The sequence below is a fragment of the Echinops telfairi genome, unplaced genomic scaffold (genome assembly GCF_000313985.2).
Source record: "Echinops telfairi isolate 266 unplaced genomic scaffold, ASM31398v2 ScPeMD7_7420;HRSCAF=8458, whole genome shotgun sequence".
NCBI classification, from domain to species: domain Eukaryota; kingdom Metazoa; phylum Chordata; class Mammalia; order Afrosoricida; family Tenrecidae; genus Echinops; species Echinops telfairi.
The window spans coordinates 50,015,878-50,035,405 of record NW_022111320.1 but is presented as its reverse complement, the minus strand read 5'-3'; the positions used below and the strand labels follow the sequence as shown (position 1 = coordinate 50,035,405).

Sequence of the window (19,528 nt, the reverse complement as noted above, 5' to 3'; positions counted from 1 at the left end):
GCGATGGGTGGGGGTGGGGGTGGGGGTGGGGGTGGGGGGTGGCGGGCAGGAGGCGGGGCCTCAGCTGACCTGACTGCGCCGGCCCTCTAGGTTTAGAGCCGCCCAATAAGGTGGGGCTTCCTGCTGACGTGAGCAGCTACAAGCTGGAGGGGCTGCAGCCGGGCACGGAGTACCGCCTCACGCTCTACACCCTGCTGGAGGGCCGAGAGGTGGCCACGCCCGCGGCTGTGGTCCCCACTGGTGAGGGCTTGGTGGGGCTAGCCGCGGAAAGCCGGGGAAGCGCCCGGGGCTCCAGGCCGCCTCTCACCTCGTGCCCTCCAACCAGAGCTGCCCGTGGGCCCGGTGACAGACCTACAAGCGATCGAGTTGCCTGGGCAACGAGTGCGGGTGTCTTGGAGTCCTGTGCCCGGGGCCACCGAGTACCGGATCACTGTGCGCAGCATCCAGGGTGAGGGGACCTTCCAGCACCACCCCTTCCAGCGTTGGTCTGAGTGCACCCTCACCTGCCCTTCCACTCCTGGGGCCTCCACCCCTTCTTCCTACCTCTCACCTCGCAAGATGGCACTGAGCCAAGATGGCCCCGTGACTTCCTGTCCTCCGCCGTGTCACCCTCTGTTGCTGTCGTGTGCCTGGGACTGACCGCTGCCACCCTGTGTTCTTGTCCACCTGTGACCCTGGTCATCCTGCGTCCCATTTCTCACGGACCTCACTGCCCCCAGATCCCTACCGACCACCATCATCAGCCTGCACCCCTGCCTCTCACTGAGCCCTGGCATCCTAAGTCCCTGGGCATCCCTAAGCCATGCCCACCCGCCCCTGCCTTGTCCCTCAGGGGTTGAGAGGACACTGGTGCTTCCCCGGAGTCAGACGAACTTCGACTTGGATGACGTCCGGGCGGGGCTCAGCTATACCGTGCGGGTGTCTGCTCGAGTGGGCACCCGAGAGGGTGATGCCAGTGTCCTCACTGTGCGCCGCGGTGAGCACTGCACGGAGACTGGGGTGGGGGGTGGGCAGCTGCCTGGCCTGCTCTGTTCCTGCTCCTGACGCCCGTCTTTGCCTCACTTGAATCCCAGAGCCCGAGACCACGCTTGCCGTCCCAGGGCTGCGGGTTGTGGCGTCAGATGCCACACGAGTGAGGGTGGCCTGGGGACCTGTGCCAGGAGCCAGTGGATTTCGAGTCAGCTGGAGGACCGGCAGTGGTCAGTATGTGTGTGTGGTGGGGGGAGTCGTTAGGGTATAAGGACCGAGGGGACCCAGGCCAACTTGCCCCTCTGCCTCTAGATCAGACGTACAGCCAGATACTGTCAGCAGACTCTACCATCACAGACATCACAGGGCTACGGCCTGGGACCTCCTACCAAGTGGCCGTGTCGGCTCTGCGTGGGAGAGAAGAAGGCTCCCCAGTGACCATTGTGGCTCAAACTGGTCAGGGTCTGACCAGGCTCTCCGCCTCCAGTGCCCCTTCAGACCCCATGCCTCCCAGCTGAGGGCCCTGCTTCTCCCCAGAACTCCAGTCTCCCCTTCAGATTCCAACAGCCTCCTCCCTGGAAGCCCCTGCTTCCACTTCAGTCTCCCTTGCCTCTTCTGAAGCCCCTCACCTCAGATTCCCATCATCCCCCCCCCTCAGAATGCCAGTCTCTCTGACCATTGCTGCCTTTTCTACTGGCCCCCTCCCTGCCTCTCCTCTCACACTTATCTCTCTCCTTTCTCAGACCCATCCCCGCCTCCTAAGATCTCCATCAGATCCCCTGACCTCCATCAGATCCCCTGACCGCCCCTGTCAGACCCTGCGGTTCCTTAGATCCCCACTCCCTCATCTGTCAGAACCCCCACTCCTGTTAGACTCCCACTGCCCTTCCTTCTCACATGACCCTCACTACCTCCCCCCACTTCTACTTCCTCTCCTGCTAGACCCCGCCACCGCCTCCTCCATCAGACTTTCTCCCCCACTACCTTTCTCCCCAGAACCACTGGGCCCAGTAAGGACCATCCACGTGACTCAGACAGGCAGCTCATCTGTCACCATCAACTGGACCAGAGTTCCTGGGGCCACTGGATACCGGATCTCCTGGCGCTCAGGGCATGGTGGGGACCAGGGGCTTTGGAGGGTCAGGGGAGACAGAGCTGGCTGGAACGGAGGCAGCTTCAGGGGTGTAGCAAGGGGAGGGGGCACCCTTGCTCCAGGGCTCAAGTCCAAGGGGGCACCAGACGGGGCAAGGCTCGAATGACAGCTGAGATGGGGAAGGGGGTAGGGGGGGCATTTCTGTCCATAGACACCCACCGCCAACATCTATTCATCTTGAAATTGGGCGGAGTTGTACAGACCCCCTGGGTGCACAGCCTCACTATGATCCGGGGGTGGGGGTGGGGGCAGTGTCCTGAAACTGCCCCGTCCCCGCCCCAGGTCCTGAGAGGTCCCAGTTGGTCTCCGGGGAAGACACGGTGGCCGAGCTGGACGGGCTGAAGCCAGACAGCGAGTACACAGTGCATGTGCGGGCCCACGTGGCTGGCGTGGATGGGGCTCCTGCCTCTGTGGTTGTTAGGACCGGTGAGTGGATCCTGGCATGCTGCTAGCCAGGCCTCATCAGGCCCCAGGTCCTGCCGTGTATTCCCACGGTGCCAGCCACCCATTCCTGTGACTGCCCAGCCCTGCTGGGCAGCCCCACACTGAGTAAATGCCCATGCACAGTGACCTCTGACCTCCGCATCCCCACACTGCCCACTCCTTCTCAGGGGGTGCCTGCACTGGCCCCTGATTACACTAACCACGTGCTGACCGATGCTGCTGCCACCCTCTTCTCTTGGAGCTGACCCCTCACCCTGCCTCTGCCTCCAGCCCCTGAACCCGTGGGCAGGGTCTCCAACCTGCAGATCCTCAACGCGTCCAGTGACGTCTTGCGGGTCACCTGGGTGGGCGTCGACGGAGCCACACACTACAGACTGTCCTGGGGCCGGAGTGAGGGTATGCTTGCTGGCGCCCGCCACCCCCTTGTCCTTTCTGGCAAGTCACTCCTGGCTCTTACCACTCGCTCTCCTGGTCAGGTGGCCCCACGCAAGAGCAGCTACTGCCGGGAAACGTGGACTCTGCGGAGATCCGGGGCCTGGAAGGCGGCGTCAGCTACTCGGTGCGCGTAACTGCGCTGGTTGGGGATCGCGAGGGCGCGCCCGTCTCCGTCGTCGTCACCACACGTAGGCTGTCCCAGACGGTTTGGGACCAGGGCTTGTGCATGGGACTAGATCGGGGGACCCTAGATGGGTAGTGTGAGCCCTCGGGGGTCCGAGGAGGGTGCCAAACGCCTGGGCTTGCAGAGGGGCTGCTTGGGACCGTGACAGCTAGGATTGGGCTGTGGGGGCGGGGCCCTCCTGAGTCCCCGTGTTCTCTGCAGCCCCTGAGGCGCCCCCCGCCCTGAGGACCCTGTGGGTCGTGCAGCGCGGAGAGCACTCTTTGAGGCTGCGCTGGGAGCCGGTGCCTGGGGCTCTCGGCTACCTCCTGCGCTGGGGACCTGAGGGTAAGAGGGGCCCTGGGTAGGGCATCCCGGACTGATGGCATCCAGGATGTAGGGGAATGGTCAGTGGGGCAGAGGGCTTGGTGAGGGGGGTCAATGAGGGTGGGTGGGGCCTGCCAGTCATCGGCTGAGGAATCAGTCACTGATCGATGGGAGACAGGATCAGAAGATTGGAGGGGATCAGTCTAGAGGTGGGCAGGAGAGTACATGGCCCCCACAAGCAGTCAGTGAAGTGGGTGGGGTCATGAGTGTGCTTGGTAGCATCTGCTGCTCCCTTGACCCCATCCTCTTGCTCCTCCCCCCTTCCCCTCCCCACACCTACCCCAGGTGGCCAGCAGCAGGTCCAGCAGCTGGGCCCTGAGTCCAGCAGCTACCACTTGGATGGACTGGAACCAGGGACACTGTACCATGTGTGGCTAAGCGTCCTGGGGCCAGCTGGAGAAGGGCCCCCCACTGAGGTGACTGCGCACACTGGTGAGCTCACAGGACCCATCCTGTTGGTGTGACCTTCCCCACCTTGGTGTGACCTCTCTGCCTTGGTGTAGTCTCCCCCACGGATTACCCACCCTGGTTTTCTGGACAGTTGACCTTGAGCAACTCCTGCTGTGGCCTCCCTACCACCCCCAGTGCCAGGCTGGCCCCAGCACCCCCACCCCAACATTGCCTTCATGAAGATAACCCAGTTCTTCAAAGGGCACCAAGACTTTGCCTCTGACCCCTGACCCTTGATTTCCCCTTCAGAGTTACCTCAAGTCCCAAGGACTGACCTGCGGGTGGTGGGAGCCTCAATAGACTCCGTGACCCTGGCCTGGACCCCGGTGTCCAGGGCATCCAGCTACATTTTGTCCTGGCGACCACTCAGAGACCTTGGTCAAGGTGAGGGGGAGGCCAGGCTGCGTGGGCTGGCATTTGGGGCCCCGTGGAGGGCTACTGTTTAACAAAGCTCTGTCCCCTGCAGAGGTGCCCGGGACCCCGCAGACACTGCCGGGAGTCTCAAACTCCCAGCGGGTGACTGGCCTGGAGCCTGGTGTCTCCTACGTCTTCTCCCTGACACCCATCCAGGACGGCGTGCGGGGCCCAGAGGCCTCTGTCACACACCACCCAGGTTGGTGGGCATCTGGGTGGGCCCTCAGGGTGTGACTGGATGGGCTGAGCATGTTGGCGACTCAGCTGCTTCCTGCAGGGTGCCCCCAGGGCTTCATGGACGTGGTGTTCGTGGTGCATGCCACTCGGGACAATGCTCACCGCTCGGAGGCCATCAAGAGGGCTCTGGAGCGTCTGGTGTCTGCACTCGGGCCCCTGGGGCCTCAGGCGGTCCAGGTTTGGTCCTAGAGAGGCAGTCCAAACCTCTGCCACCCTTGCCCATAGGCCACACCAGCTCCACCTCATCCCACCTCTCCCACCAACTCTAGTCTCCTAGGCCAGAGCTCCTTGGCTCCCTGTCTTGCTGTCTTGGCTGATCCCTATGTAGTTTAGGCTAGGGAGCCCTGGTGACATGCCTAGTAGGTTACGCATGGGGCTGCTAGCCACAAGGACAGCAGTTCAAATCCACCAAGCGCACTTTGGGTGAAAGATGAGGCTTTCTGCTCCCATCAACAGTTACTGACTTGGGAAACCACAGGGGGCAGTTCTACTCTGTCCTATAGGGTTGCTAAGAGCTAGAATTAACTCGATGGCAGAGAGTTTGAGGGTTTTTTGCTTTTTTAAATCGCGTAGATTTATTCAACACTCAGCTCTATGTCTCCCCCATCCCTGTTCTATCACCTCCACCCTCTCTAGCTCCCACCTTATGGTGTCACTGCCCTGGGCTCTGTGGCCCACACCCCTCCTCTACCTGTCCCTCTCACCAGCATCTCTCTCTTCCCACCAGGTTGGCCTCCTGTCCTATAGTCACCGGCCTTCCCCACTGTTCCCGCTGAACGGTTCCCATGATCTTGGAACCATCTTGCAGAAGATCCGTGACATCCCCTATGTAGACCCCAGCGGGAACAATCTGGGTGAGCCTGGGCTCCCAGGGCGTCCCCCTGGGAAGCTCGAAGTGGGGGGTTCTGACAGGCTTTCCCCCCAGGCGCCACCGTGGTGACAACTCAGAGGCACCTGTTGGCACCGGACGCTCCCGGGCGCCGCCGGCATGCCCCTGGGGTGATGGTTCTGCTGGTGGATGAACCCCTGAGAGGCGACATCTTTGGTCCCATCCGTGAGGCCCAGGCTGCTGGTGAGGAGTGTGGCTGGCGGGAAGAGGGTTGGCAGGCGGAGATGGCGCGGTGGGGTCCTCACACCAGCTACTCCTGGACATGCTTCTTAGGGCTCAGCGTGATGATCCTGGGCCTGGCAGGAGCTGACCCTGAGCAGCTGCGTCGCTTGGTGCCAGCCACGGACCCTGCACAGACTTTCTTTGCTGTGGATGATGGCCCGAGTCTGGACCGGGCTGTCAGTGGGCTGGCAGCAGCCCTGTGCCAGGCAGCATCAGGCACACAGGTTTGGAAGAGACCTCTGGGGGGACTAGGAGGGAATCTGGGGCCTCTCGGTAAACATGTCTGACATCACCGAGACCCTCTGTCCACAGCCACAGCCAGGACCTTGCACGGTTCAGTGTCCCAAGGTAAGCACCCGGGGCTGAGAGAAGGTGAGGGCCGAGTTGGCTCTCCAGCCGGCCCGGAGCCTCATCTGTTCCTGTTTCCCTAGGGCCAGAAGGGCGAGCCTGGTGAGATTGTGAGTGTTCCCCGTGGGGGCTGAGAGAATGGGAGGGTAGTCAGCGGGAGGCGGGGGAATGGGGGGTGCTGACGGCTCAGGCCTCACTGGGTCACTCTTCCTAGGGCCTGACAGGACACGCTGGGTCCCCTGGTCTCCCGGTAAGTGCCTCTCCCCATGCGTCCTCTTATGTCCAGCCTGGCTCACTCCCCTCTTACCTGCTCTCTGCCTCCAGGGCAGGGCTGGTGCCCCAGGGCCCCGGGGACCCCCCGGAAGCACCATTGCACAAGGAGAGAGGGTGAGTGTGGGGACTGGGGTGCTTCCCCCGGAGATGCTGCTTAAGGTTTCCCCAGGGTTTTAGAAGAGAGAAGGGAAAAACAGAGTTAAAATGACAGGGTGTTCCTAGAAGCCCAAGGGGGGAAATTATAGCCCACATCAGAGATGTTCCAGACGACTGGGGTGGGGTGGGACTGCACAGCCCCCCGGAGGGCCCGGGTGGAGGCTGCCTGTCCCGGAGGAAGAGTAACAGCCCGTCGCCCTCATCACTGTTCTTGGGCCTGTGACTGGGTTCCATCGTTCCCAGTGGCCACTTCTTGGCCCCATGGGATCATCCCTGACAACCCTCAGGCCCTGTGGGGCGAGGAGTCGGGATGAACGTTCTGGGCTCCCCCAGTACACTTGCCCTGACCTCATTGCCTCCTTAGGGCCTCCCTGGAGTGGATGGGCCTCCAGGCAGCCCTGGCCGCGCTGGGCCTCCCGGGACCCCAGGCCCAAAGGTGAGCCAGCCTTGCCTCGGTGGGTCCTGTGGTGTGCTCATGGCTTCCACTAAGGGAGATGCACCACCTGAGTGGGCGTCGGGGGGAGGTGGTTCTGATGGTGACCTCTCCTGATGACAGGGTTCCCCAGGGTGGCCTGGCCCTCGCGGAGAGACGGTAGGTGCCTCCCCCATCTGGCCCTCTCCCCCAGATTTTTTTTTCCTTCTTCTGTGGGGTGGGGAACCTCAGGGATAGGGCATTACTGACCGAGGAGGGGCCTCCCTGGGACTCATGCCACTCAAGCACCACTCTCTGCTCTGTTTTGTCTCCAGGGAGATCGAGGGCCCCGAGGCCCGAAAGGGGAGCCGGTAGGTGAAGGGAAAGGGAGTGGCCCAGGGTGCTCTAGGGAAGAAGCTGGGTAGCCTCCCCTCAGTGCCACCACGCCTGGACTCTGCCCACTGCTCTCTGTCCCTGCAGGGGGAGCCTGGACGTGTGACTGGAGGCGAGGGCCCGGGGCTTCCTGGACAGAAAGGAGACCTCGGCCTACCGGTCAGTGCCAGGGTGTGCAGTGGAGCTGCTGTGGGGTTTGGAAACCATCCACATGAGGCAAGGGTGAAGAAGACCCTAGGGGCTTGTATCTTACACCTTGTCTCCTCCACCAGGGTCCCCCTGGACCTCGAGGCCCATTGGGGGATCCGGGCCCCCGTGGGCCCCCAGGACTTCCTGGGACATCATTGAAGGTGACAGCAAGACTCCCTGGGTGGTCTCTTGACTTCTATGTGACCCAGTGACCTGGTGAACCCCGTGGGAACTCCCCAACTCCTGCTCCTTACCTGGAGCCCCCATGGCCCTTTGACCCCCTCCCTCCCTCTCTCCTCCATTCCCTGAGGGTCCCCAGAACCCAATTTGACCCTGTGACCTCTCATCCCTCCTGTTATCTTGGGGAGGTGTGCCCCGGGGTCATGGAGTCATGGTCTGTCTTGCAGGGGGACAAAGGTGATCGTGGGGAACGGGTAAGTGGGACAAGGTGGGCTGGGGTTGGGGTTGGGGTATGGTCCCTGTCTCTCTCCTGACTTCTTGTTCTCTCCAGGGGCCTCCTGGACCAGGGCATGGTGGCACTGCTATAGGGGATCCGGGACTGCCGGTGAGGGGGTCTGAGGCTTAGCTGTGGGGCCTGGGGCTTAGCGTGCATTCAGGCGTGTAGGGAGAGGGGTCATGGGCTCAGCTGGGGTGGTGAGTGGATGCTCACGTTGGCTCACTTCCTCCTAGGGCCTCCCTGGAAGCCCTGGACCTCAAGGCCCAGCGGGCCCCTCTGGAGAGAAAGGAGAGAAGGTAGAAGACCTGGCCTCTCAGGGTTCTAGTTCTGAGTTGAGGGGTCCCTGGGTATTGGGGAGCAGGGCCTCCCCTGGCCTTCTCATTCATATGTTTCTCCTTTAGGGGGACTGTGAGGACGGGGCCCCAGGCCTCCCAGGACAACCTGGAACCCCAGGTCAGCGGGTGAGTTTGGGGTCCTGGAATTCTGTGTGTCGTGAGCAGACCTGTCCCCAACACCCCCAACCATCAACCCCCTTGCTCTGTAACCCCCTCTGTGTTATCCCTTGCAGGGCCCACGAGGACCTCCTGGAGATGTGGGCCCCAAAGTGAGTGCCATTGGTAGTGGTAGTGGGTGGGGGTACTTGGCTAGGAGGTTCAAGTTCTTTCTGGACCCAAGTTCACCATTTCTGCGCTGTTGATGGCATGTTTGGCTTGAGATGCCTTGTCCGGGATTTGATGGTTGGCCCATCTCTCCTCAGGGTGATCAGGGGCTGACAGGGGACGTGGGTGAATCCGGAGAAAAGGTAGTGTGGCCTGGGAAGTGCAGGGGGTCAGGGCCTTGGATGGTCAGGATTGGATTCAGCTCTGACCCTTTTTGCTCCATCAGGGTGAACGCGGATCCCCTGGACCAGTGGGGCCCCAGGTGAGCCCACTGACCCCCAATGCCAGTGTCCGCTGACTTGGACTCAGGTCCCCTTTGGGTTCTGATTTCTGCGCCGGGACCCTCCCCGCTCTGGTGCTCCTCCATCTCTCTATATGACACCCAATCTCTGCACCGGGGGCCTAACTTCTAACCCCCCTGACCTGGCCTTGACCTCCTACTGAGTTGGACCTCCTGAGCTAAATTCTGACTCTAGAGGGCCCACCCCACTTCCCTGGTTCCCCATCATCCCCACCCTCCGTCACTTGGATCAGCATGTGGTTCTCTCACCCAGGGGCTGCCGGGGGCTGCAGGGCGGCCCGGACCAGAGGGTCCTGAGGTGAGTCTGTGAAGGTGGGGGGACCAGGAGCAGGGCCTTCCCGTGCCCCTCCCCTCCCCCAGCCCTCTGGGCTCATGCTTTCTCTGTGCACAGGGCCTACCAGGACCTATTGGCCGCCGAGGAGAGAAGGTGAGTCCCCGTCTGAAGGCCAGCGCCCTGGCGCCAGGGACGTGGCAGGGGAGACCCTGGGTTCCTGGGTGGGCCTCTGACTCATCTTTCCTCTTTCCTCTCTCTGCAGGGGGAGCCTGGTCCCCCTGGGGACCCTGCAGTGTTGGTAGGTGCAGAGGGGGGGATTCAAGCACAGCGTGAGCACTGGAGCACTGATGTACCTGCCAGCTCCTCTCCGACTGGGACCCCGCAGACACCCTGAGACCCTGGGCAGCTCAGAGCGCCCGCAGAGGCTCTCTGTATCTTATAACCTGCCTCCCGACTCTGGGTTCTGGCCCTGTGATGGGCCTGGGCCCCCATACAGGGCCTGGGCCCCATTTCCCATAGCCCCTGCCTGTGCCCTGCGAGTCAAGCTTGGTGACTCCTAGTTCCCAATTCCAGCCCAGGCTGTGGTCCTGTGCCCCACCCCCACCCCCAGATAGGACCAACCTGGGCCTGCCTTATTTGTTTGCAGGGGCCTACGGGTGCTGGAGCCAAAGGGGAGAAGGTAAGTCTGGGGTGGTGAGAGCTGCAGGGTCTGGGTTGAGGTCAGAGGACCTGCCTGTGGTGGGCCCTGGAGCTCAGGGGGATTGCTGGGCTGTTGGGCCGGGGGTGGGGGGTGGGGGTGTCTCCGGAGGCCAGCAGGACTGAAGCTGATGGTCTTTGCAACTCCAGGGAGAAGTGGGGCCCATTGGGCTCAGAGGACCTGCTGGAGTCAAAGGGGAGCGGGTGAGTGAGAGGGGCACTGGGGGAAGGAGGGGACATGAGGAGGAGGGGGCTGTCTGGGTGGCAGCCATCCTGGCTTCTGATCCTTTTCTTCACAGGGACCACCAGGGTTGGTTCTTCCTGGAGACCCTGGCCCCAAGGGGGACCCTGGAGACCGGGTGCGTACAGGGAGGGATGGAGGTAAGACAGAGGTGGCCCAGACAGGGCACTGGGAGCCCTGATGCAGTCCTGCCCCCCTTCCCCACCTCTTCCAGGGTCCCATCGGCCTCACCGGGAGAGCAGGGCCCCCGGTAAGTAGCTGGGACCTGGCTTATGCACAACCTCCAGGCTTCGGGGTGTATCCTGTATCACCTCACTCCTGCCTCCTCCACAGGGTGACTCGGGGCCTTCTGGAGAGAAGGGAGACCCTGGGCGGACTGGGTCCCCTGGACCTGTTGGCCCCCGAGGACGAGATGTAAGTTCCCTGACGGGGGCGGGGGTAGTCATGAGACATGGGTAGGGGTGTAGTTCGCACCACTGGGGGTCTTGCGGCCGTGACTGATGCTCCTGTCTCACAGGGCGAAGTTGGAGAGAAAGGTGACGAGGGCCCTCAGGTGAGACTTTCCTTGCTGTGGCTTTGGACCTTTCCCTGTCCTCCTGATGGGCTAGGGGGTCATCGAGGCCACCCCTCTGCCCCCTGCCCAGCCTGTGCTCAGCCCTTTCTCTGCCCCGCTCTCCGACTTGCTCTGATCCTAAGTCCTGGCTCTCTGTCTCCAGGGGGACCCGGGCTTGCCAGGAAAAGCCGGAGAGCGTGGCCTTCGGGTGAGTGGCTTGTCCAGTTGGTGGGGACAAGAGGGGGTTGATGGGAGGACCTGTAGAGAGTGGACGGAGGTGTATGATGGGAGAGTGTAGAGGGTGGGGTGGTGATGGGGGGGACCCTGCAGAGGGGCATGGGCTGGTGGGAAAATCTGGCATGGATTTTGAGAGGGATGAGACATCTGGGGGCTGGGGTGGTGGGGGGCAATTTGGGGTTGACGGGGAAGCCTGCAAAATGTGCTGGGGAGGCACATCTCAGACAAGATTGCTCTTCCCAGGGGATCCCCGGAGTGAGGGGGCCTGCAGGGGATAAAGGGGACCAGGGAGATCCTGGAGAGGATGGACGGAATGTGAGTCCCGCCCTCTGACCCCTCAACCTCAACCTCTCCAACCCTGCCATCCTGCCTGCCATGCCAAAAAATCCTCATCCTCACTTCCTGCGACCACTTCAGACAGCCCCCAGAGACCAGCAGAACCCCATGAGTCCTTATGGTGCTCCAAAGCTCCCCCAAATTGCTGTCCCCCACTGAGTGACCTCTGATTTTCTGCAGGGCAGCCCTGGACCTTCTGGACCCAAGGGAGACCGCGGGGAGCCAGTGAGTTCGGGCGGGGGGCCGGGAGGGATGGAGCCTTCACTGGTGCTGTGGCCATGGTCCTGACCAGCACCCCACGTGGCCCAGAGATCCAACGGGTGCCCTCCTAGGCCGGCCTACCTGCGAGACCTGCCTTTGGGATTCTGTAGGGACTCAGGGCCAGAGTGGCATCTAGGGACAAACTCAAGCCATGATCTGGGACCTTGGGTCCCTGTTGACCATAATCATTTTCTTTCTCAGGGTCCCCCAGGACCCCCTGGACATCTGGTAAGGGTGTAGCTGGGTCTGGTACTCTGGTCAACCGCTGCCATCTCCCTGTTGGCCCCTGTTGGCACTATACTATGTCCTCTGGTTCCTTCCCCCACTGCCACCCCTCCCACACCTCTGTCAATCCCTACTGACCCCCTCTCCCCGCCTGCCTGCCCGTCCCCTCCTGCTGAGCCCCTCTGCTCACTGGTCATCCTCCTCACAGGTAGACACAGGGCCTGGAGCCAGAGAGAAGGTATGAGGGTCAGCAGGTGGAGGGAAGCTGAGCCCCTGGTGACAGGCTCTGCCTCTGGGTGCCCCTGGCCCAGGGCTGGTCCCTCACTGTGCTTGTCTCTGCGGCAGGGAGAGCCTGGAGACCCTGGACAGGAGGGTCCTCGAGGACCCAAGGGTGACCCCGGACCCCCGGGGGCCCCTGGGGAAAGGGTGAGTACAGCCAGGCCTAAGGGCAGTGGGGGCCTGGGGAAGCTTCTCTGACCCCTTCCTCTCCCTGTTTTTAGGGCGTCAGTGGACTTCGGGGGCTCCTGGGCCCACAGGTGAGTGGGGGGATGCCCTGCGCCTCATCAGCCTTCCCCTCCCACCTTGCTCCTACCTCTCCTCCAACCTTGTTCCCTGCAGGGCGACCCAGGGGTCCGCGGCCCAGCGGGTGAAAAGGTGAGGGCTGAAGAGGCTTGTGGGGGAGTGGGCTGGGCTCAGCTGTCTGTCTCAGCCGGAGGGGAGGGACTCACCACTCTCTGTCCTCCTCAGGGGGACCGGGGCCCTCCTGGGCTGGATGGCCGCAGTGGGCTCGATGGGAAACCCGGAGCCGCTGGCCCGCCCGGGCAGCACGTGAGTCAGTCTGGGTGGCCCTTGCCTGTGGGTACCTATCCCTCTCCCCTTCCCACAAGAACCCAGCTTCAGGGGTTTTCTTGGCCACCAGGAGCTGTGTGTCTCCTTCCAGAGCCCTGCCTGGTGGGCGGGGGGAGGTGGCCCTGGGGCACAGGAACCAGTGTTCACAGGGCTAGGGGTCTGGGTGGTGGAAGCAGTTCATGCCCTTGACTACTACCACCTGCACCGAAGCTTGGAGCTTCAAGCCCAGCCCTCGGGGCTCCTCAGAAGAAAGACCTGCCAACCCACTCCCCCGCCCACGCCCGCGCCCCCCAACCCACCACTGAAAATGCTGTGGAGCACTGCTCTGCCCTGACACACAGGGTCGCAATGGTGGGCCTGGCTCAGAGGCTGTCGCAGCTGTGAATGACCCTGTCCGTGTGGGCAGTGGCCCTGAGTCCCCGGGGCCATGGCAAATTCCCTGACTTTGCGTTTCTCCTCAGGGAATCGCGGGCAAAGCTGGGGACCCAGGAAGAGATGTAAGTGAACGTTGCTCTCCAGCAGGGGGAGAGGGAGGCTCAGGGGTCCCGGGGTCAGCTCCGCCAGGGCACCATTGTCAGGACACCAGCAAGAGCTCAGGGGATTGGCTTTAGCCCGTCCTTGGGAGGGGTCTCAGACCCTGGCAGTTAGGTTCCCCCTTCTGCTCTGCTGTGTCTTGAGGGGATTTAGCAGGACCCCCAGGTTCTGGAAGAATCTTCCCTTGGGAGTCTGGGTAAGGGTCCACTCTGCCACAAGGGGTCTCAATGGGACCTTCCTAGTCCTGAGGGTCTCTGCACACACGGGAGGGGGGTGTGCCCCAGGCCCCTTCTCAGTTATAGCAAAGACTTCTTCTTCCAGGGGCTTCCGGGCCTCCGAGGAGAGCAGGGGCCACTTGGCCCCCCTGGACCTCCTGGAGCACAGGTGAGTCCAGGCTGGACTTAACCTCTTGCCCCATGATTACCCTTATTCCGACTCCAACCTCTGACCTCTGACCTGTCCCCACAGGGAAAAGCAGGCGAGGATGGCAAGCCTGGCCTGAATGGGAAAAACGTGAGTGTCTGGGGCAGCCGTGGCAAAACCCGCTGGCACCCACCAGCATGGCTACACTGCCCAGGTGTTCAGATTTGCATGTCACACACACAATCACACACACACAATCACACCTTATGGTGACCTCACCTGAGGCCTGGCCCAGACGTGCGGGGCAGTCCTGAGACACCCTTCCAGGTGTGCCCAGGCAGCCCTACAGACAGACACACAGTGAGTAAGGTGGACGTGCCGACCTGTGCCTGGATGAACCTACGCAGATACAGGTACAGGCTGAGTGTTACAGATGCAGGTCAAGACTTGCAGACGCACCGGCCTGGAGACCCAGCAGGGAACACCCAGAGACAGCGTTGACCGTCTTCTCCGCCGAGACTCACAAACAGGCGTGAAGACGCCGACGTGGAGCCCCGGACGACCTGGGCTGAGATGGGACACAGGTCAACCCATGCATTCATCCCCACGGAAGTCCACAGCCTTGCAGGCAGAGGGTCATACACACAGATGACTCTCCAGGCACCGGGGACATGCAGACGTCTGTCTAGACTATGTAGGCAGATCTACGTCTGTGCCAGGGTGTGCACATGGCCTGAGACACACAGTCACCCACCAGGAGCATAGGCTCATGTATGCACAGGTGAGGGTGCTCCCTGAGCTGGAAGCACACAGCTGTCATTTGGCTAGAAACCCTGGAGGCCAGAGGCTCCCTATAGTGCTCTGCTAAGGCGAGCCATCCACTCGCTCGACAGACATGGGACACACCCACCGATAAACTCCCCCAGGCCACAGGCCACGTGCTGTATCGAAGAGGCGCAGAGCCAAAGGTACAGACAGAGAGAGACTTGCAGGCAGACTCAGGCGAGTGAGCTGATGCGAGTCCTCTGCCCACAGGGAGAAGCCGGGGACCCTGGAGAAGATGGGAGGAAGGTAAGGCCCTTCTGCCCGGGGTCTGCTGATCTCAGGCTGGGGCTGCTCTGATGCACCCTGTCTTCCTTAGGGAGAGAAAGGCGATTCAGGTGCCCCAGGGAGAGATGTAAGTGCTGGACTGCCCTGCAGCCTGACCCCCACTCCCACTCCCTCCCAACCCTGAGAGAGAGAGAGAGATCCTGCCTCTTCCTGGGCTCCCAGGGTCCTGAGGCCTGCTCCATTCTCCACAGGGTTACGAAGGCCCCAAAGGTGAGCGTGGAGCTCCGGGTAGCCCTGGACTCCAGGGCGCCCCAGGCCTCCCAGGGCAGGTTGGCCCCCCTGGCCAGGTGAGTATCCAGCATAGTGCAGGGGCTTGGGAGCCTGCCAGGGGCCTCTGGGCTGTCCTGAACCTGTGTGGCCCCTTCCTTCTGTCCCTTCTCAGGGTTTCCCCGGCGTCCCAGGAAACTCGGGCCCCAAGGTGAGTGTGTATGAGGGGTTAGGGGGACGATGGGAGGCTGATCAGGGTTGGGAAGCATTTCCCCCACACGGCTGATGATTCTCTGTTCTCAGGGTGACCGTGGGGAGAGTGGCCCCAAAGGAGAACAGGTAAGGGTCCCCCACCCTCCTCCCTCGTCCTGGTGTATCAGGGCACAGCCTCCTGTGCACAGGTGCACACATGCCCCCTGAGCAGCCGAGGAATCCCAGCTGCTTGACTCTTGCCATCTGTTTGGGTGTCTACAGGGCCTCCCTGGAGAGCGTGGCCTGAGGGGAGAACCTGGAAGCTTGGGGGTGAGTCACCTCGGCCCGGCTCCTGCCCCCGGCGCCCCTTTATTGGAGATTAGTGTGTTACTGTCCATAGTCCATACATTGGCACTAGAAGAAGCATAAGGGAAACAGTGGCATTAGAAAAGACACCCCCAGTCCACTGCCGTCAGTCAACGCCAACTCAAAGGAGCAGCCCTGGGGACAGACTAGGACTGCCCGAGGGTCCGTTTCTTTGGGTGAGAGGTCACTGAGCAAACTGGCTTCCCGGCCGACAATCCGTAAACCCGCAGACCAGACACACTGCCGTGAGTCAGCGCTGACTCACTCACGGTGCCCGCTGTGGGGTGCCCAGACAGTCACTGCAGATGGGCAGACAGGAGTAGAGAGCCCGTCTGTCTCCAGTGGAGTGGCTGGGGGTTTCAAACTGCCGGCCCTGCTAATGGCAGCCTCACTCAAGACCCCTGCACGCGATGACTCACACACGGTTCACAGAAACGTCTGATTGCCGTGTGCGTCCCGAGTCACCTGTGCACGTCACGCAACACACGGTGACGGAATCATTCCAGCGTCTTAAGAAGGCCATGGTCATTTCAGAACCCTTTCTTCTGGTCCCCGCTGGGCTAGCTCCCCACCCCCCTCTTCCCCTGGGTAATGAGGAACCCACCTACTGTCTCAATCCAGACTCACTTTGGTTCCTGGTGTTGACCGCAGTCCCTCCCCAGCATGTACCTGGCCCCCAGGCCCCACTTCCTCCCCCAGCCTGGGGTTGACCATCTCCCTTGTCCTCCCTGCCTCTGAGCTGAATCCCTAGACCAGGGCTGCCCTCTAGATCTCTGTGGCGAGGACCGGAGTGAGTGCCCACTCCGCTGGTCATCATCCACTTTATAGCCTGTCCACTACTGGCTGAAGTGGAGCCCTGAGACCGGCTCTTGACTCCAAACTGGCGCTTCCCCATCCCCTTACCATCAGCCCCTCCCGGGCCCTTCCTGGGGTGCTCAGTCCCATGACTGTCCTGGGGGAAGTCCACTCCTGGGGGAAGCTGGGTCTCAGGGACTTGCCAGAGAGGGCAGTCTGGCCATGAAGCCGGGGAGGGGGCATGTCATCGGTTTCCGGGGGCTACTCCCCCACTGGCAGCTCCTCACCCAACCTGTGTCCCCAGAATGTGGAGCGATCATTGGAGGCCGTTGGCATCAAGGTGAGTTATTTAGGGCCTGAGATGAGGGAGGGGGGTGTCCTTCGGTGCACGTAGCACCCACAGGACCCAGGGAGTGGGGCGCATGTTCCTCTGACCCCTTGCCGAAACCCTCAGGTGTCTGCTCTGCGAGAGATCGTGGACATCTGGGACGAGAGCTCCGGCAGCTTCCCATCTGGGGTTGAGCGGCGGCGTGGCCCCAAGGGGGAGCCAGGAGATCGGGGGCCCCTGGGCAAGGAGGTGACTGGCGGGGGTGCCCACTGGCTGTGCCCCATTGGGGTGTGATTGTATGCCAACAGTATTCCTCCTCCTTCCCCCCACCCTCCCAGGGCCCCATAGGCTTTCCTGGAGAGCGAGGCATGAAGGGTGATCGTGGAGACCCTGGTCCTCAGGGACCACCAGGTCTGGCTCTTGGGGAAAGGGGCTCCCCTGGGCCTGCTGGCCTTGCAGGGGAACCTGGAAAGCCTGGGATTCCTGGAGTTCCTGGCCGGGCTGGAAGTTCGGGGGAAGCAGGCCGGCCAGGAGAGAGGGTGAGCCGGGGCTGGCCAGGGAGTGCCCAGGGATGGGGTCAGGAGGGGCTGGCATCCCCAGGGATGTGACCGTACCTGCTGTCGGCCCCCTAGGGCGAGCGTGGAGAGAAAGGTGAACGTGGAGAGCAGGTAAGGGTGAGTACGTGGGCGGAGGTCCTGGGTACTCAAGGGGGCTGTCTGGAGGCGGGGCTGGGGCAGTCACCCCATTGCTTTATTTTCTGCAGGGCAGAGACGGCCCTCCTGGCCCTCCTGGGCCCCCCGGCCCCAAGGTCTGTATCTGCTGTCCTCCTTGGCTTGGGCCCCAGAAGCCCCCACGTGTCTCTGAGCCCAGAGCCCTCTGTAGAGCTGACCCCGGGAGGACTCTGTGTCTTCCTGCTTACAGGTGGCGGTGGACAAACCCGGCCCTGGACTCCTTGGACAACAAGGGCCCCCTGGCCTCAAAGGCACTAAGGTCAGCGTGTGGGACCCACCCCAGGGCAGGGGGGCGGGGCTGCCATGGTGCCTGGGACTGACTTGACATCTCGTGCCCACAGGGGGAGCCAGGCAACGATGGTGACCGAGGCACCAAAGGAGACAGGGTGAGGTCGCCGGCCAGCCACCACGCTTCCCCTCATCTCTGGGGACACAGCAGGGGTGGGGTGGGGAAGACAGGGGTGTATGGGAGGCACTGGGGCTCAGGCACCACACTCCACTTGCAGGGTGTCCCGGGCACCAAGGGAGATCGGGGAGAGCTTGGAGAGAGGGGTCACCCTGGCAGCCCGGTGAGTCCTTGCCCACACGGCACACAGCTCGGGGACCCAGCTCTCACTGCCCCCGGTGTAGGACACGTTCTGCAGCCGGGGGAGTGCTGAGTGGAGGAGCAGCTGGGCTTGGGGGGGCAGGAGCCTTAAACCTGTTCTCTTTAGGGTGTCCCAGGAGAGCGCGGCGTGGCTGGGCCTGAAGGGAAGCCGGTGAGTGGGGACTCAGGCGGGCTGAGGAGGATGACTCAACACCCAAGACCAAACTCACTGCCCTCAAGGCTATTCTAGTGGACTTGACTCCTAGTGACCTTTCAGGGCAGTGTAGGCTGCTCCTCCCCTTGGGGCGGCCGGTGGCTTTGAACTCCTGACCTTGTGCTGAATAGTCCAACACAGAACCTTCTCAGTCAGTGGGCCTCCTTTGGAGAATGGTGACCTTTAAGAACTAAGCCTCTCCCCTGCTTACTGTGTGCCAGCTGCCAGTAGTGGGTGCTGTCTGTGAAGGACCACCCGTTGGGCATGTGCAGGCCCCTGGGTGACCTGGGTCCGTGGGTGCCTGGGAGGGTGGGGACCTACCCAAGGTCCCAGAGGTTGGGGACAGTCATAAGAGGCCTAGTTTGGAACTCAGCGATCCTCTTCTCTCTCTAGGGCCTGCAGGGTGAGAGGGGAGCACCTGGCCCTATGGTGAGTACCCTAGAACCCGCACTTTCCTGTCCCGTTTGCCCCCAGCCTCTAGTGCTCAGCGTTGCCCCAGTGTCCCTGGTGGCATGAGGCTGACCCTGCCCAATCTCGGCAGGCTTGCTAGGTTCTCTCTCTCCTCAACAGGGTGGCCATGGAGACCCCGGCCCACCTGGTGCTCCAGTGAGTGAGAACTGCCTGGAGGGGTGGAATTGTCCCCCCTGAGCCCAGACACCCCCACCAACTCTGACCCCTCTCCTTGACATTTTTCTCTAGGGTCTCGCTGGGCCTGCTGGCCCCCAGGGACCTTCTGGGCTGAAGGTGAGTGCAGCCAGGTGCAGGTAGGTGGGTCCCAGGAGGCTCCTTTGAGACCTGTCTGCACCTCAAACAACATCTGCCAACTTCCTGTGGTGGCAGTCAGGGCTCTGGGTTGTGGCTGAACTCCAGGGTGACCCCTCTGTGCATGCCGGTGGGCAGTGGTCTCTGGTTCACCAGTGGGGTCATGCAGCTCTGGACTTTTGCAGGGGGAGCCCGGAGAGACAGGACCACCAGGACGGGTAAGTGGCCTGGCACATGGGTTAAGGTCATGGGGGTGGAGGGTTGGGTGGCTCTAAACTTTTTCTCCCCTTAGGGCCTCCCTGGACCTACTGGGGCTGTGGGACTGCCAGGACCCCCCGGCTCCTCAGGCCTGGTGGTGAGTGTGTCCCTCCCGGCCTCTGCCCACATTCCTGCCCCCTGGGTCCCCTGTTCCTCACATCAGACTTGTTCTTCCTTAGGGCCCGCAGGGGGCACCAGGCTTGCCCGGACAAGTGGTGAGTCCTGAGGAGCAGTGGTGGGCTACAAGGATCCGTGGTCAGCACACAGGTCTCTGACAGCACTCCTCTCCTGCAGGGGGAGACGGGGAAGCCCGGAGCCCCAGGGCGAGATGGCACCAGTGGAAAGGACGGTGAGAGAGGAGCCCCTGGTGTGCAGGTATGTCTGAGGGGCTAGCTGCAGGGCTGTGCTGGGGGCGCTGGGTGTGAGGAGGAGTTGGTGGAGGAGGAGGAGGAGGAGGAGGAG

At 62.4% G+C, this 19,528-nt stretch overlaps 1 protein-coding gene across 1 annotated transcript in view; it reads left to right on the top strand.

Annotated features, from left to right (window-relative positions):
• COL7A1 (collagen type VII alpha 1 chain) overlaps nt 1-19,528 on the top strand; it is a 31,819-nt gene that overhangs the window by 3,323 nt on the left and 8,968 nt on the right. Inside the window, 76 exon segments of the mRNA XM_045297588.1 lie at nt 50-246; nt 326-448; nt 833-976; nt 1,074-1,199; nt 1,282-1,425; nt 1,966-2,085; nt 2,405-2,548; nt 2,837-2,962; nt 3,043-3,189; nt 3,387-3,509; nt 3,834-3,980; nt 4,248-4,382; nt 4,465-4,611; nt 4,690-4,826; nt 5,377-5,503; nt 5,575-5,721; nt 5,812-5,984; nt 6,073-6,108; nt 6,192-6,218; nt 6,323-6,358; nt 6,433-6,495; nt 6,902-6,973; nt 7,094-7,129; nt 7,285-7,320; nt 7,430-7,501; nt 7,615-7,692; nt 7,939-7,965; nt 8,043-8,096; nt 8,222-8,284; nt 8,390-8,449; nt 8,557-8,592; nt 8,746-8,790; nt 8,874-8,909; nt 9,202-9,246; nt 9,340-9,375; nt 9,485-9,520; nt 9,869-9,901; nt 10,069-10,122; nt 10,218-10,277; nt 10,374-10,409; nt 10,493-10,573; nt 10,677-10,712; nt 10,876-10,920; nt 11,193-11,264; nt 11,466-11,510; nt 11,748-11,774; nt 11,980-12,009; nt 12,117-12,197; nt 12,272-12,307; nt 12,390-12,425; nt 12,519-12,599; nt 13,082-13,117; nt 13,476-13,538; nt 13,623-13,667; nt 14,553-14,588; nt 14,659-14,694; nt 14,819-14,914; nt 15,010-15,045; nt 15,138-15,173; nt 15,309-15,356; nt 16,492-16,527; nt 16,642-16,764; nt 16,854-17,054; nt 17,148-17,183; nt 17,279-17,323; nt 17,437-17,505; nt 17,588-17,632; nt 17,753-17,815; nt 17,960-18,004; nt 18,440-18,475; nt 18,617-18,652; nt 18,746-18,790; nt 18,994-19,026; nt 19,101-19,163; nt 19,246-19,281; nt 19,361-19,441. Of these exon segments, the coding sequence (XP_045153523.1) occupies nt 50-246; nt 326-448; nt 833-976; nt 1,074-1,199; nt 1,282-1,425; nt 1,966-2,085; nt 2,405-2,548; nt 2,837-2,962; nt 3,043-3,189; nt 3,387-3,509; nt 3,834-3,980; nt 4,248-4,382; nt 4,465-4,611; nt 4,690-4,826; nt 5,377-5,503; nt 5,575-5,721; nt 5,812-5,984; nt 6,073-6,108; nt 6,192-6,218; nt 6,323-6,358; nt 6,433-6,495; nt 6,902-6,973; nt 7,094-7,129; nt 7,285-7,320; nt 7,430-7,501; nt 7,615-7,692; nt 7,939-7,965; nt 8,043-8,096; nt 8,222-8,284; nt 8,390-8,449; nt 8,557-8,592; nt 8,746-8,790; nt 8,874-8,909; nt 9,202-9,246; nt 9,340-9,375; nt 9,485-9,520; nt 9,869-9,901; nt 10,069-10,122; nt 10,218-10,277; nt 10,374-10,409; nt 10,493-10,573; nt 10,677-10,712; nt 10,876-10,920; nt 11,193-11,264; nt 11,466-11,510; nt 11,748-11,774; nt 11,980-12,009; nt 12,117-12,197; nt 12,272-12,307; nt 12,390-12,425; nt 12,519-12,599; nt 13,082-13,117; nt 13,476-13,538; nt 13,623-13,667; nt 14,553-14,588; nt 14,659-14,694; nt 14,819-14,914; nt 15,010-15,045; nt 15,138-15,173; nt 15,309-15,356; nt 16,492-16,527; nt 16,642-16,764; nt 16,854-17,054; nt 17,148-17,183; nt 17,279-17,323; nt 17,437-17,505; nt 17,588-17,632; nt 17,753-17,815; nt 17,960-18,004; nt 18,440-18,475; nt 18,617-18,652; nt 18,746-18,790; nt 18,994-19,026; nt 19,101-19,163; nt 19,246-19,281; nt 19,361-19,441 (5,479 nt within the window).